At 43.8% G+C, this 13,525-nt stretch overlaps 1 protein-coding gene across 1 annotated transcript in view; it reads left to right on the top strand.

Moving 5' to 3' along the window:
- ADAMTS12 (ADAM metallopeptidase with thrombospondin type 1 motif 12) overlaps positions 1-13,525 on the top strand; it is a 165,076-nt gene that overhangs the window by 78,488 nt on the left and 73,063 nt on the right. Inside the window, exon 4 of the mRNA XM_063128170.1 lies at positions 12,107-12,303. Coding sequence (XP_062984240.1) covers positions 12,107-12,303 — 197 coding nt within the window. The remainder of the gene's footprint in view (positions 1-12,106; positions 12,304-13,525) is intronic.

A 13,525-nucleotide genomic window follows, 5' to 3' on the forward strand; every position in this document is an offset into this window, starting at 1 on the left:
GCTGCAACCCTATACACATCTGGGAGTTAGTCCAAAAACCTCATTGGGGATTATTTCTGAATAGACATGTATAGGATCATACTGTTAGTGCCTACAGTATCCTTCCTCAACCTGGTACCGTCCAGATGTTTTGGACTACAACTCCAATCATCATGCTGTTTGGGGCTGATGAGATTTGTAGTCTAAATCTCCCAGAAAGGAGCTATTTTGGAAAAGGCTAGTTTAAGGTGTCACGTTCCAGAATTTATATTTTTGAGAGTGTGATTTTGATATGTTAGCTATTTTATACTTACAAGCTAGAATTCACCATGGTTTACTCTATGTAAAACCTATTGAAATAAGTAAAGACTGTATATGAGCAGTGCTTGATGAATAAATTACAGGATAAACCCTTTAAAGGCACAAAAAGTCCGCCAATTCCCAGGATTTGTGGATGAGGAATAATAAGAATTGTAGGACCTTTTTTCTGTCTAAACATACATAGGATTGTGCCCTAAAATTCTTCCTCAGGCTTAATTATTAGTTTCCAGCAGTTGTGTTTCTCTTTCCAGACTGATTCTTATCATCCATCCATTGTGAATTGAGATGAGAAGTGGCCATACATCCTTGTTCAAAATGAAATATTAGGAAATAAACAATGGAGTTTATATAATATTTTTTGGGTTGCAATCAAGAACTCATGCATTCTGGAGGAGTTTCTGGGTGATATTTATTTATTTATTTATTTATTTATTTATTATTAATTACATTTCTATACCGCCCAATAGCCGGAGCTCTCTGGGCGGTTCACAAAAATTAAAAACATTCAAAGTATAAAACAACAGTATAAAACCATAATATAAAATACAATTTTTTTTATTTATTTTTTTTATTTATTTATTTATTTATATAGCACCAATTTAAAAGCTCAACCAGATAAAAACAGCAGCAATGCAAAATTACAAATTTAAAACACCAAGTTAAAATTTATTTATAGACTGTTAAAATGCTGGGAGAATAAAAAGGTCTTCACCTGGCATCTAAAAGCATATAATGTAGGTGCCAAGCGAACCTCCTTAGGGAGCTCATTCCACAGCCGGGGTGCCACAGCAGAGAAGGCCCTCCTCCTGGTAGCCAGGAAGCATCACCGAATTGACACCACCCACCCACCGCCCCACCCCACCCCTACCCCACTCATCCCATCCCCTAAAACCCTGGTGCTCTGTTTATCTGGCTACAAAGGGAGACTTTGCATTTCCTCTAATGGCTGAGGTGGGACAGTAGCAGTTCCTTTGAGAGAAATATTGGGCTTGGAGTAAACATCATAAACATAATATCCGTTTATAGAGGTAGCCGGGTTAGTCTATTGTAGCAAACACAACAAAGGGGTAGACATGTTAGTCTGTTGTGGCACTTTGAAGCCTTTATTCTAGTATAAACTTTCATGGACTTCATCAGATGCATGGATATAGTAATGTTGGAAGAACCTGTCCAGGGGATCAAGTTCCCCAGCACTGCTGACTAATGCTGGGAGTTGTAGGACCTTTTTTCTGTCTAAACATGCATGGAATTGCACATTAAACTTCATTGATTCAGAAACAGATCTCTGTGACCCATTACAGTTATATGACACAGGTGCAGATTCACAGCCGTTGCAGGGCTTTCCCGCAAAGCTACACACTGAAAAAGTTGGGGACTTACCTCGACTTTTTCAGTGGGAGTGAGATCAGTATTGCTCTTCCGCCATCTGACCTCACTCCAGGGCCAATCTGGGGGGCAATCCTGATGGAAGGTGACCATCGATTGGTCGCTTTCCCCAGGAAGAAGGCAGGGGCGGCTCCAGTACCCATATAACTGCCAGAAACCCCACGTTCCTTCCTTGGTGGGATTACCCGAAGCAGGTAAGAAAAACTGGGGTGGGGGTGGGGAGGTGGCACCAACTCGATGCCATAAAGACTGGCCCAGAGTGACATTTATCATAAGCAAAAGTTGGCTAACCAGATTTTAAATGGGAGGGAAATGCAGAAAAGGAGAGCTGGCCCCCAGGAGGAGAGTGCATTGTTGTTATTCTGCACAGTGTGCTGAAATCGGCTGTGCTCCATCAGTGTTACACGGTGGAGCCAGCTGTCCCTAAAACCCGGCTTTTCAGTGCCAATAGCGCTGGGTGGGGAACCAACATCATCAAGGAGAGAGGCTTGTCACTGACCCTCTCCAGGCTCCCCCGGCTAGTAAAGTTTTATGAATGGGAATGGGGAGTAACTAATCCACAATACTGGCTCCCCATGAGAGCATCTCACCAGCACAAATAAGCCCCACTCCCAAAAGTATCGCCCCAGTCCTAACACTACATCAGGGAAGCAAATTAATACAGCTCCCTGTCCACAGCTCTGGAGTTGCGCAGCTCTGGAGTTAACGATACATCACAGAACTGAATTAACGCAACAATAAGGAAGCACATAGATGTCTCCAAATGGAAACGCTAGGAAAAGGAGTCAATGGGGAGAGGGGACGCCCACCTCACATTGCAGAGCAAGCACCTTGGAGCCGCTTTAACTAAAAAGACCAGAGTAAAAGTATTCTCCGATACTGCAGCTTTTCCACACAGAAGTAGTTGGTTGGGAGCGCGCTGGCCATGATGTCGCATGCCACAAATGATCTCACAAGTTGCAGAGGAAAATCCCCATGAAGACAGACCCTTGCTTGCTTTACAGCCAGATGATTAAAAGTCGGGGTGTGCACGGACCACCTAGTTAAAAGTTACTGGGAAAACAATAGATGAAAGTCAAGAAGTTTCCCAACAACCAGACCATCTGTCTCTTGTTTTCAACACAAAGTATTACGTTTCAAGCAGAGGCTCCGATGGATTTGACAAGAGCCTCTGAGTTGTTCAGCTTTCTTTAATAAGGAAGTAAAATTATTAAACAAAAATAATATTTATTTTATAACAAATGGAACAATTCATGCAAAAAAATGTTTTCTAACTAGCATACTGACTAAGGGGCTGTCTGAATGCTTGGAAACCCCCAGGGTGGGTGCACAGTGGCACAGCGTCCACCAAAACTGTGGCGGGGGGGGGGGAATCGGGAACTTACCGCAACTTTTTTCTCTGGAGCAAGGCAAGGACGCACAAGACAGCGTCAACACAGCCCCAAAGCCTTGCTCCGGAGTCACAGTGGAGGTGTAGCTGGGCGGTGCCTGGTGGAGGGTGATCTGTGATTGGTCCTCTTCCACCAGGAAGTGGGTGGGGGTGGCTTCAGTCCCCGGATGGCTGCACAGAAACCACACACTCCCTCCTCAGCATCGGGATTACCCGACACCACCCCAGGAGAAGGAAAGCGTGGGTTTTTCGAGAGGCATGGCACCAACCTGGCGCCACAAAGACACCCCCCAAGAAAAATATATCAAATGCCATAAGCCAGGGTATAATACTTATGAACAGTCTGTAGAATTAGCTAGTCACTGATAGAAAAGAAAGAAGTTATCTTACAGCTGAGAGGAGTTACCCAAGAGACGAAACTATACATTCTTATTGTTAACTCAACTTCCTTATTAAAGGAAACTGAACAATTTTACCTTCATCAGATGGCTATTTTCAATTACAACATTAATATACAATGGCTAAAACATGCCCAGGTGTTTATATGAAATAATTCCTAAGTTTTCTGCAAGTTGCGTGTACTTGGCACATGGTCACACTATTTCAGTTCAGGGCTATTTTGTTTGAAAACCATGTGGCAGCTGGAGACCGTTATGACATTTGATCTCAGAACACTGACTCATGGGGCAAGATGTTAAAATGATTTCCATTCTAAGAAACCTCCCAGCTGTTGGGCTAAGAGACTCTGTAAAATATGGTCTAATAACGGGTGGCCATGTGGGAAAGAGGTGGCAGTCTGGGGCGTTAGAAGCTGTCGGCAGGATAAAGACACCCCAAGTGTTAGCATTTGGCAAATGATTCCAGCAGTGAAGCCAAAGGCTACAGTCATCAAAATACCTCCTACATAGTATTTCCAATGGTTTCGGTGGCACTACTCCAGGGTAAATAGTTTGACAATCATGGACCAAAAAGAAAATGTCTTATTTTGCCTGGAGCACAAAAGCTCTTAAAGACTGGTGCTAATGGACCCATACAATTAGGGTGCAATGCTACTATGGTGGCCGTAAGCTCCCAAGCTCAGAGGCTTATATCATCTTATGAAGAGCAGTGGAGGCAATCGTCACCTCCCTGACCTCATGCTCTGCATTTTGATAATTGGGTTGTTGTTGTTTTTGCACATTCTAGCAAAAGCATTTCAGAAGGGAAGGAAAGGATGCTGGAGAACTAGCTAGTGAAGGAAGGTATCTTATATCCTGGCCTCTCCAGTCTCTTCCCTCCCCTCCCACCAAAACACCTCCTTTTCCTCCTCTCCAACTTAGGGCTCCATCACACCAGTAATTTAGTGCACTCTCACCATGCCTGGTGTGTGGATTTGCTGCACGGTACTCACATGACGCCATGCCTGTCCTGCTGACACCCCGCCTCTTCCCCAGCCTTTTCCGTCTTTTCCTAGAACACCTAAGGTCTGGACTATTTTCCCTAAGCGTGTTTAATGTGACCTTAAGCCTCCGTGTAGTGCTGTACTCTCATGTTTTCCTTTGTTGGGGGTGTGTGCTGTGATGGGAGTCTTACTGTTAGCTTGAATGGATTGCATCAGGTCCTGGCAGGAAAAAGTGATCTCTCCCAGCAGCTGGCTCCAAGCCTCAATATAAAACCCAAACCTTGCATCCCAGGCTCAAAAGCATTTTTTTAAAAATGTACAATGCCCAAATCTCTGCAGAGACAGGATTGTACGGCCTCGATGCCCCCAACGAGCCAGACTAAAGGGTCATTCCATTTTTGCTGGGCAGAAAGGCGGTCTGGTTGAAGTACTCACCTAGCAGGAGCTGCTTGTATATGTCTTGTTAAAGGTGGGAGGAGCAACCAATGAACTGGAGGGAGAAAGAGAAGGGGCGGGGCGGAGTGGAAAAGCAAACAAGCAAAAGAGCAGCATATTCAGGTGAAAGGGACCATAAGCTTGATGCGCTTATGCATTGGAGGTTAAAAAAAAAAAAAAAGCAGAGGCAAAGCAGGGGGGAAATTATGTGTGGCAGAGCTCAAAGTATTCCTGAGAGAGGGAGGGGGATGGGTCACAGATTTCCCCCTTCTGAGGTTGGAATGCTGTCTCTGAACTCGGGTCTGGGAATCAAAGTATCAGGCATTGTCTAGTGGCCATAGGTTCCTCTGTGGCTTACTGCTTAGGAGAATGTTTCATTATCACAACAATCCTGCGAAGTAAGTTACTATTTTCCCCCATGTGGTTGATAGAGTGACTTATCTATTTACAGCCTGATTTAACTATGATTTGAACCCAGGTCATTTTCAGATCCAACAATTAAATGGCAGCATTAGAAAACCTAACAAGAACATTTCTCACAGATAAAGATAACAGTACAGAGCCTTCTGCCAAATAACATAAAATAACGTTCATTTCACTGCCAATCTTAAAAGGAAAGGAACAGAAAGATGTTGACCTATGAAGGAAGATGCCTCCGAAAGGAATGTAAGTTTGAAGGCTAAGATTGTGACAGCTATGCAGGACACAAAAGAGCAGCTAAAGATGGTCATGTAAGCAATTATTAAGGGGAGGCAAGAGAAAACAATGTATTTCGGCCTTTAAGGATGCAATCCTATTCACATTAACTAGGGAGTAATTCCCAATGAATTGCACAGGACCGCAGAGACATCCAAATGCTGGCTGAGAGATCACTGGATGCAGTGAAAGTACTGCTCAAGCAGTAGCAGAGAAGAGCTGTGATGGCAGGCTGATATTTAGAAGCCCCCTAGCATGGTTATGGAGAGTTCCAGGGTCTTAGAAGTACTGCCAATAGTAGCGCCCAAAACAGGGTGTTCGAGGGCTGAGTTGGGATGACCTTGGAACGACAGGATCCATGACTCAAGGTTTGCCAATGGGAGGGGAAATCTTTCTTATAGTGCTCATTGGGGAGGAAAAAGATGCTTTCTAAATGCTTGGAAAGCTCCAGGTGGCTGCACAGTGGCATGGCTTCAATTATACGCTGCCGCTGCAATCGCTCACACACCCCAGGGCTTTCCACCGAAGCTGCGGAGAAAAAAAGTCAGGGACTTCTCCTGACTTCTTTCTCTGGAGCAAGGCGAGGAAGTGCAATACAACGTCCAGACAGCCCCTTACTTTGCTCTGGAGTCACAGTGGAGGCATCGCTAGGTGGTGCCTGGTGGAAGGCAACTGCAATTGGTCGCCTTCCACCAGGAAGATGGCAGGGGCGGTTCCGGTCTCCAGATGGCCACCCACCTCCTTGGCATCGGGATTACCCGACACCACCCGGGGGAGGACAGCCGTGGGATTTCTGAGGGACACAGTGCTGTGAAGACACTCCTTGGCTGTAGTGAGCCATCAGGGCTTAGGAAGTGGTGGTTCCTGTGCCATGCAAATCCCACCCACCCCCAATTTAGGATTGCTTGATTACTTCTGAGTAAACATTGCTGAGAAGCAATGCATTTTATGTTGTTAGCTATGTATTTTATGACGAAAGAAAACAACAGGCCACATGGCCAGTCTGCTCTGCTTCCAGTGGAGTTATATGCGGAAGATCACAACGGACGCGCTGGCTATTTTTTCCAGTGAGCATGAAAGAAACAGGAGGGGGTGATGATTGCTATCCATTGCTGAATTAATTAATTGTCTCTCTAGAATAGCGTTGCGTTGCTCTTTTAACTAAAAAGAACTGGCAGAACCAGCACAGCACTAATTGCTCCTGAGATCTTTAGGGAGTGTTTGATGTACTCCTTTCTGTGCCAGTGTACGAAGTGTGAGACTTTGGCTGTAGCTAGACCTAAGGTTTATCTCAGGATCATCCCGGGTTCATCCCTGCCTGAGCGCTGGATGCCCTGTGTGGCACTTATATGAACAGGTTTGACCCCAGGACAATCCTGGGATAAACCTTAGGTCTAGCTACGGCCCTTGATTCTCTGCACCTATACAGACCTGAGATTTCACAAACCCTCAGTGTACTGGCATCATTGCTGAAGTCATTTGTGGGGACGGGGGTGGGGGGATAAGCCTGTAAAACAGCAGAGTGACTGTGTGCAGATGTGAATGTGTACCAGGGTTGCTAACATTTTTTTTTCCTGATCAGGGGCCTTTCTGTCTTTTAAGAGCTGTTTAACAAACAGAAACATTAACCTGAAGCTTTCTCCCATCACTGCATTGATATGCCATGAAAATCTCTAGCTGTTGAATTTCTGCAGGCCCTACGGTAGCCAGAAGTAAAAGAGGACATGGCTCTTGCCCTTGAATAATTCTATAGAAAGGGGAATTTCAATGTCATACACATTATACCTGCCAAAGTGCCCTCTTCTATATAACTATTAAAACTGCAGGAGCCCAGTCCTATTTTGCATCTGGCCACCCTATGTCTGGCAGTAAGGGTAATACACACTTACATGGGAACAAGACCCATTAAACTTAGAGGGATTTACTTCAGCATAAACATGCATATGGTAGGGCTGTTGTTAACTGAGGAATGCATGCTCTACTAATCTTATACATATGATTGGAGGGAATCACAGGCATTGTTTTTAACTGGCATGAATTCTGGAGCCTGGAAAAGGTCACACTTAAGCTCATTCATTCATTCATTGCATTTATATCCTGTCTTTTTTCCCTCCAAGGAATTCAAGGTGGCATACATAATCCCCCTCCTCCTTTCTATTTTTATCCCCACAACAACAACCCTGTGAGGTAGGTTGGGCTGAGAGTTTATGATTGGCCCAAAGTCACCCAAGTGAGCTTCCATGGCTGTGTGGGGACTAGAACCTGGATCTCCCGACTCCCAGCCCAGCACTCTAGCCACTACACCACACTGGCTAGTTCCGGGAAGAGACCAAAGGTCTATCCAGGCTAGGATCTCATCCCCCACAGTAGTCCATAAGCAGGAAATGAGGGCAATAGCACCTTCCCACTTGTGTTCTCCAACAACTAGCATTCAGAAGCATACTGCCTCTGATACTGGAAGTAATATATAGCCATCATGCCTAGTAGTCATTGATAACCTTATCCTCCACCAAAGATCTGGCTGTGAGGCATAATCCATCTGTCTGCAAGGGAGCAAAGTTATTCCTCAGTATGTGCATAATGTGGAAGAGCTCTTATTTTTAACATATCAAAACAGAATGTTAAACACGGTGGTATATTCCTTTCTTTTCTTTTTTGAACACAGCTCAATTAGGGCTGTTTATAAACCTCCTGAATGCCTCATTCTACGCTACTCATTATTAAGCTTGTATTTATGAGCAACTATAACAGCGTGATCTATGCTGTTGGCATTGTTCATGAGAATAGAATCACTCTGGAAATAAGGCATGCTGGTAGTACGTTCTGTTAGTTCTCTTGCCTTAGAGGAATTAAGTTACAGGGTGCCAAAGCCCTATGAAGAACTGAAATAACTGGGCATGTTTAACCTGGAGAAAAGAAGATTGAGGGAAGACATGATAGCACTCTTCAAAGACTTGAAAGGTTGTCACACAGAGGAGGGCCAGCATCTCTTCTTGGTCCCCCCAGAGTGCAGGATATGGAATAATGAGCTCAAATTACAGGAAGTCAGATTCCAGCTGGACATCAGGAAAAACTTCCTGTTAGAGCAGTATGACAATGGAATCAGTTGCCTGATGAGGTTGTGGCCTCTCCTACACTAGAGGCATTCAAGAGGCAGCTGGACAACCATCTGCCAGGGATGCTTTAAGGTTGATTCCTGCATTGAGCAGGGGTTTGGACTCGATGGCCTTATAGGCCCCTTCCAACTCTGCTATTCTATGATTCTATGAAATTCAGAATCTGATGGGGCATAAGCAGTAAATGTCATCAGTCAGCCAAAATCAGTAGATATTGGGGGATTTAGCTTTGCTCTCAGTATCATCATTCTGTCTATATGTGAATTTCAGTCTTCAGGGAGAATGTGCCAATGTGCTTCCTATAAAGCACCACCAACATACAAGAGGGAATTATAATCAGGCTTGCAAAAGTACTAAAATACTTTAGGGGGGGAAGCTCAGGGTGGAAGAAAAATCCCTAAACATACAATTTTTTTATTTATTGCATATCTATAGCTGAAGCTCTCTGGGCGGTTCTACCAATGAGATTGAGCATGCTCAGTAACCACAGAATACTGACTTACTGGGCATGCTCAGTAGCCATAGAACATTGACTGACTGCTGGGAGTGTGGAATGGAAAAACTGGATGGGAGGGGAATAGAATGGAGTATTGTGAAAGAGGGACACTGATTGACTGAAATACTGAATAGGAACTTTCCACATTGCAACATTTTGTTGCAGGTCCCACTTGTGCAAATTATCGCCACGTTTGTGCAAATTTGGCCAAATTGTTGCAAATTGCTCAGATATTTGTGCAAATTGCAGAAACTTTCCTGAGAAATGTACAAAAAAGTTCCCAGTGTTCAGGCTTGACTCACAGACGCAAAGCATCTTGTACCAGCTACGGAACTCCATTGGGCCAAAAAAGAATTGGATTTCCCAGTGATGGACATCCCTAGCTAATGGGCCCATTCAGATCACACTGGGGCTCTGTGGTTAGCTTAACCATGCTGCTCTGCGGTTAGCACTAACCACAAGTCATACGCTCGCACACAACACTGTCAACCCTGTCCGGTTCCCAGTTTCCTTAACCACACACTAACCACAAAGCAGTTAGGTGAGTGCCTGAGTCCTCCGAATGCTACACCCCATATCCCATCAGCCCTTGTGCTAAGAGAGACGGCAGTTGCACAATTCAGGCTATTTAGGTCACTCTATACTGCTAGCTCTATAATTTTAGCCCCTTAACCACACGTGTGTGTCACCTTAAGCCAAAGTTAGTGCTGCTAACCCTGCTGCAGAACAGGTTAGTGAAGCCAGCCACAATGTGGTTAGCGGAGGCACCCATTCAAGGAAAACACATGTCAGATGACACCGTTAACCCTGCTGCTTAACCAAAAGCCCTTAACCAGCATGGTTAATGGTGTCATCTGAACGGGGCCATAATCAATGATGAAGATAGATATTTTAAGAACCTGGACTCAATGGTCTTACTTCTGTTGTGAAGCACACAGCGTACAACATTTCTCTTCTGCCCATCCACCATCCCATTGCAACGTCGTGAGGAGCTTAAAGTAATATAGGTGACTAGGACCACAGTGGAGAGATGTGGGCCAAATGCAATCGAACACAGGTTAGAGCCCATCTTAGGAGCCCGCTCAGTGGCAGTGAAGGCAACGGAGAACTCTTTCTTTTCCACCATGATTGTGTCATCACAATGCCATCCAGTGCAATTATTTGGGATGGTTAAAGGGCTGCTATATTCTGCACACACATACACACCCAAGGTAGTGAAGGGAAATTATCTGAAGCCTGCTGTGATGAGTTTGGGGTTGCTGAAGCTCTGGATTTCCTATATTTGCCTGTGGGTTGGATCAGACGGTCTCTAACTCTGTGGTTTTTATGAAAAGTATTCGTTATGTTGCTTCCCAGGCCATTACTGCATGAGAAACTTGTCTCTGGACTGGAAGCTTGAACTTTTGTTACTTAGCAAAATCTATTAGAGCAAGCTGGAATTTTTAATAACGTGCCAAGCTTATGAAAGCCTGATAAGGAAGGGGGGGGGAGAGAAAAGTACACTATGAAATATTTGATCTTGCAGAATTGGCATTAGAGATCATTAAACAGTTTCACTGTACCAAGATGTCGATGGAAATCTTACCGTGACTGATATTGGAGCCGACTTGGTTCTGCAGCTTACTGAACAAAATGTAATTGAGACGTGTGTTAGACCCTGTTCAAGCACAGTATACGTGCTCCGTCAAATTAGTTCATAAGAACATAAAAAGAGTTACTGTGGATTGGATGAAAGGCCTACCTAGTCCAGCATTCTGTTTGTACAATGGCCAACCAGATGCCCCAATGGGAAGTCCACAAGCAGGGCATGACGTCCAGAGCACTCCCCCACTCATGTCCCCCAAGAACTGGAGGTAAACATACAACCCTCTTGACTAGTAGCCATCGGTAGCTTTCTTAAATAGTTCCTATTGTAAAAACATATGGTTATATATTACATCTAGCTAGTATGGATGCAGGTGTGTGTGTGTGAGTGTGTATGTGTTAAATTGAGCCCCTATTGAAAACACTGGGACTATTTTAGGAATTATGTGACATTGCAGTTCCCTGGCTCTCAAATCATAGATCCAGTAGTAGTGGTACCTGGGGGAAATGGAGAAAGAACTGAGAGATGATATCCAGGTAAGAGGAAGGAGGAAGGCTGCCATAAGTGAGAGACAGAGCTGCCATTGGTTTTCCCCAACAACATGTGTAGGAGAAGAACACTGTGTTGCCTTTGCAGAATGGAAATCTATTTAGCCTTCTGCATGGTGGTTTTTGCTGCTGTTATTTTTGTATTAGGCTTTATTCTCTCTCAGCGGTTTTAAGCTGTTGGATCAGGTCAATTTATTTGCATTGTTTTCATACAAAGTGGATCAATTGGCTGATAGTCTTATTATGTATTTACTCATTAATGCTGTGGTTATTTGTAGCTGTTTCTATTCTATTATGTTCTTTGAATTGTTATATTTATTGCTGTCTGTCTGATTGGAAGTGAGCTGTTTGTGTAGAGTCGTGCAAGAAAAGCAGCATCCAAATAAGCAGATGATAGTGGTGGTGGTGGTGCATTTTCAGATGGAAGAAGTGGTAACCTTTTCAAAGTTCCTACCCTATGCTGAAGAGTCAGCCTACTTCTCAGTTTAAATTAGTGACATTTCATTTTTCAGCTTTTAGAGAGCTTGTGTGTGTTTGTGTGTGTCTGTCAGTGCTCTAGTATTTATTAGAAGACAATTTCAGTACTTTGAAAGCCATTTCTAAAATTCAGATAACCTTAGTCTTCATTCTTAAATGCCATGTGTTTCCTGGAAGTACCCCATGTAATCTTTGGGGTCCTTCTTCCCCATAGAAAAAAGAGAAGCATGTCAGTTGCTTTCCATAGAATTGCTCCGCGAGAAAATAAAGCCAGTGCCATTTGCTTCCCGTTTCAGAAACTCTGAACTTTCTCAAACAGCAAGAGCTTCGAAGGGAGAAGTGGGACAGGCGTCGTGTGATGGCCAAAGCAACCTCCCGCCGCTCTGTCAGCAGAGAACGATGGGTGGAGACTCTGGTGGTTGCTGACAGCAAGATGATTGAATACCACGGAAGCGAGAATGTGGAATCCTATATCCTCACTATCATCAACATGGTGCGTAATATATTTCATTCCCCCACTATAGCTTTAAAGCAGTGGTGGGCAATTTGTGGCCATCCAGATGTTCTGGCCTACAACTCAGGACTTCCCTCACCATTATCTATGCTGCCTAGGGCTGATGGAAGTTGCAGACCAAAGATTGGGAGGGCCACAAGTTGCTCACCCATGCTTTAAAGCCTATAACTTGTGGGATCCAGGAAAGGGCCTGGATCCCACACCATTGGCAGAGTGTAAGCCCTTGAAGTAGAAGGCCCCACATCAAACTGTTGACATCTCTAGTCAAGTCTAGGAACAGGCTGGAAAATATCACTGCTTATTGGGAAATTTCTACTTTCAGTAAATGATGCTTGACTAGATGGAACAATGGTCTAACTTAGCTTTTTAGGAAAGTGTGGCTCAGTAGGTTAAGTATGATTATGTCCCTTCCAAGAACACACTGAATCTGTAGGTTAAATCCATGCATCCCATAACTTTGGAGGATAGGGACTATATAGCTCAGCAGCACAGTGTATGCTTCAATGCCTATAAGATGGCAGTAAGGATCGCTGAAGCCTAGCTCAGATGTAAGAATCCTGGTCAGATAAACCTTTGACTGCCCTCTGAGTTTCACGTTCTATAATGGGGACCAGGGTGGTAGTAGTGGTAGCAACCCTGTTACTTGTCACTGGTGCCTCCTCTTAGGCCATGGTCTTGACACATCAAAGCATTTGAACAACTGGCCTGAAAACATGGCATCTTCTGCTTTATCTTATTGAATTGGCTTACAAATGAGCCCCGAAATGGTATGGAGACCCAAAATTATGGTAGGGATGGTAGTTTCTCTCAGTTTCTTAAGTTTGGTTGATCCTGATATTTAATTTGGTTGATCCCACACTTTGAGATTTGCATGAAAATTCATATACATTTTTATGCATGTTTCTCCTAATAAGTGCATTTTTATATGCAATTTTGCCTAATCTACCATTTTCCCAATAATAATGCATTTTAACATTATTTTCACTAATATACACAGTTTTGTGTGCTGTTTCCCTTAATATATGCATTTATATACACATTTTTCAACTGAAGAACTCCATGGCAAAATTCAGAAAAGTGTGAATTTTGAAGGATAGCTGAGTTTTGGTTTACATATTGGTTCGAAAATGAAAATTACCTAATGATTTTTCCTCCCCACATCCTTATATTATGTCGTGGAAGTTCTTCATCCCAAAGATGA

The sequence above is a fragment of the Elgaria multicarinata genome, chromosome 6 (assembly GCF_023053635.1).
Source record: "Elgaria multicarinata webbii isolate HBS135686 ecotype San Diego chromosome 6, rElgMul1.1.pri, whole genome shotgun sequence".
Classification (NCBI taxonomy): domain Eukaryota; kingdom Metazoa; phylum Chordata; class Lepidosauria; order Squamata; family Anguidae; genus Elgaria; species Elgaria multicarinata.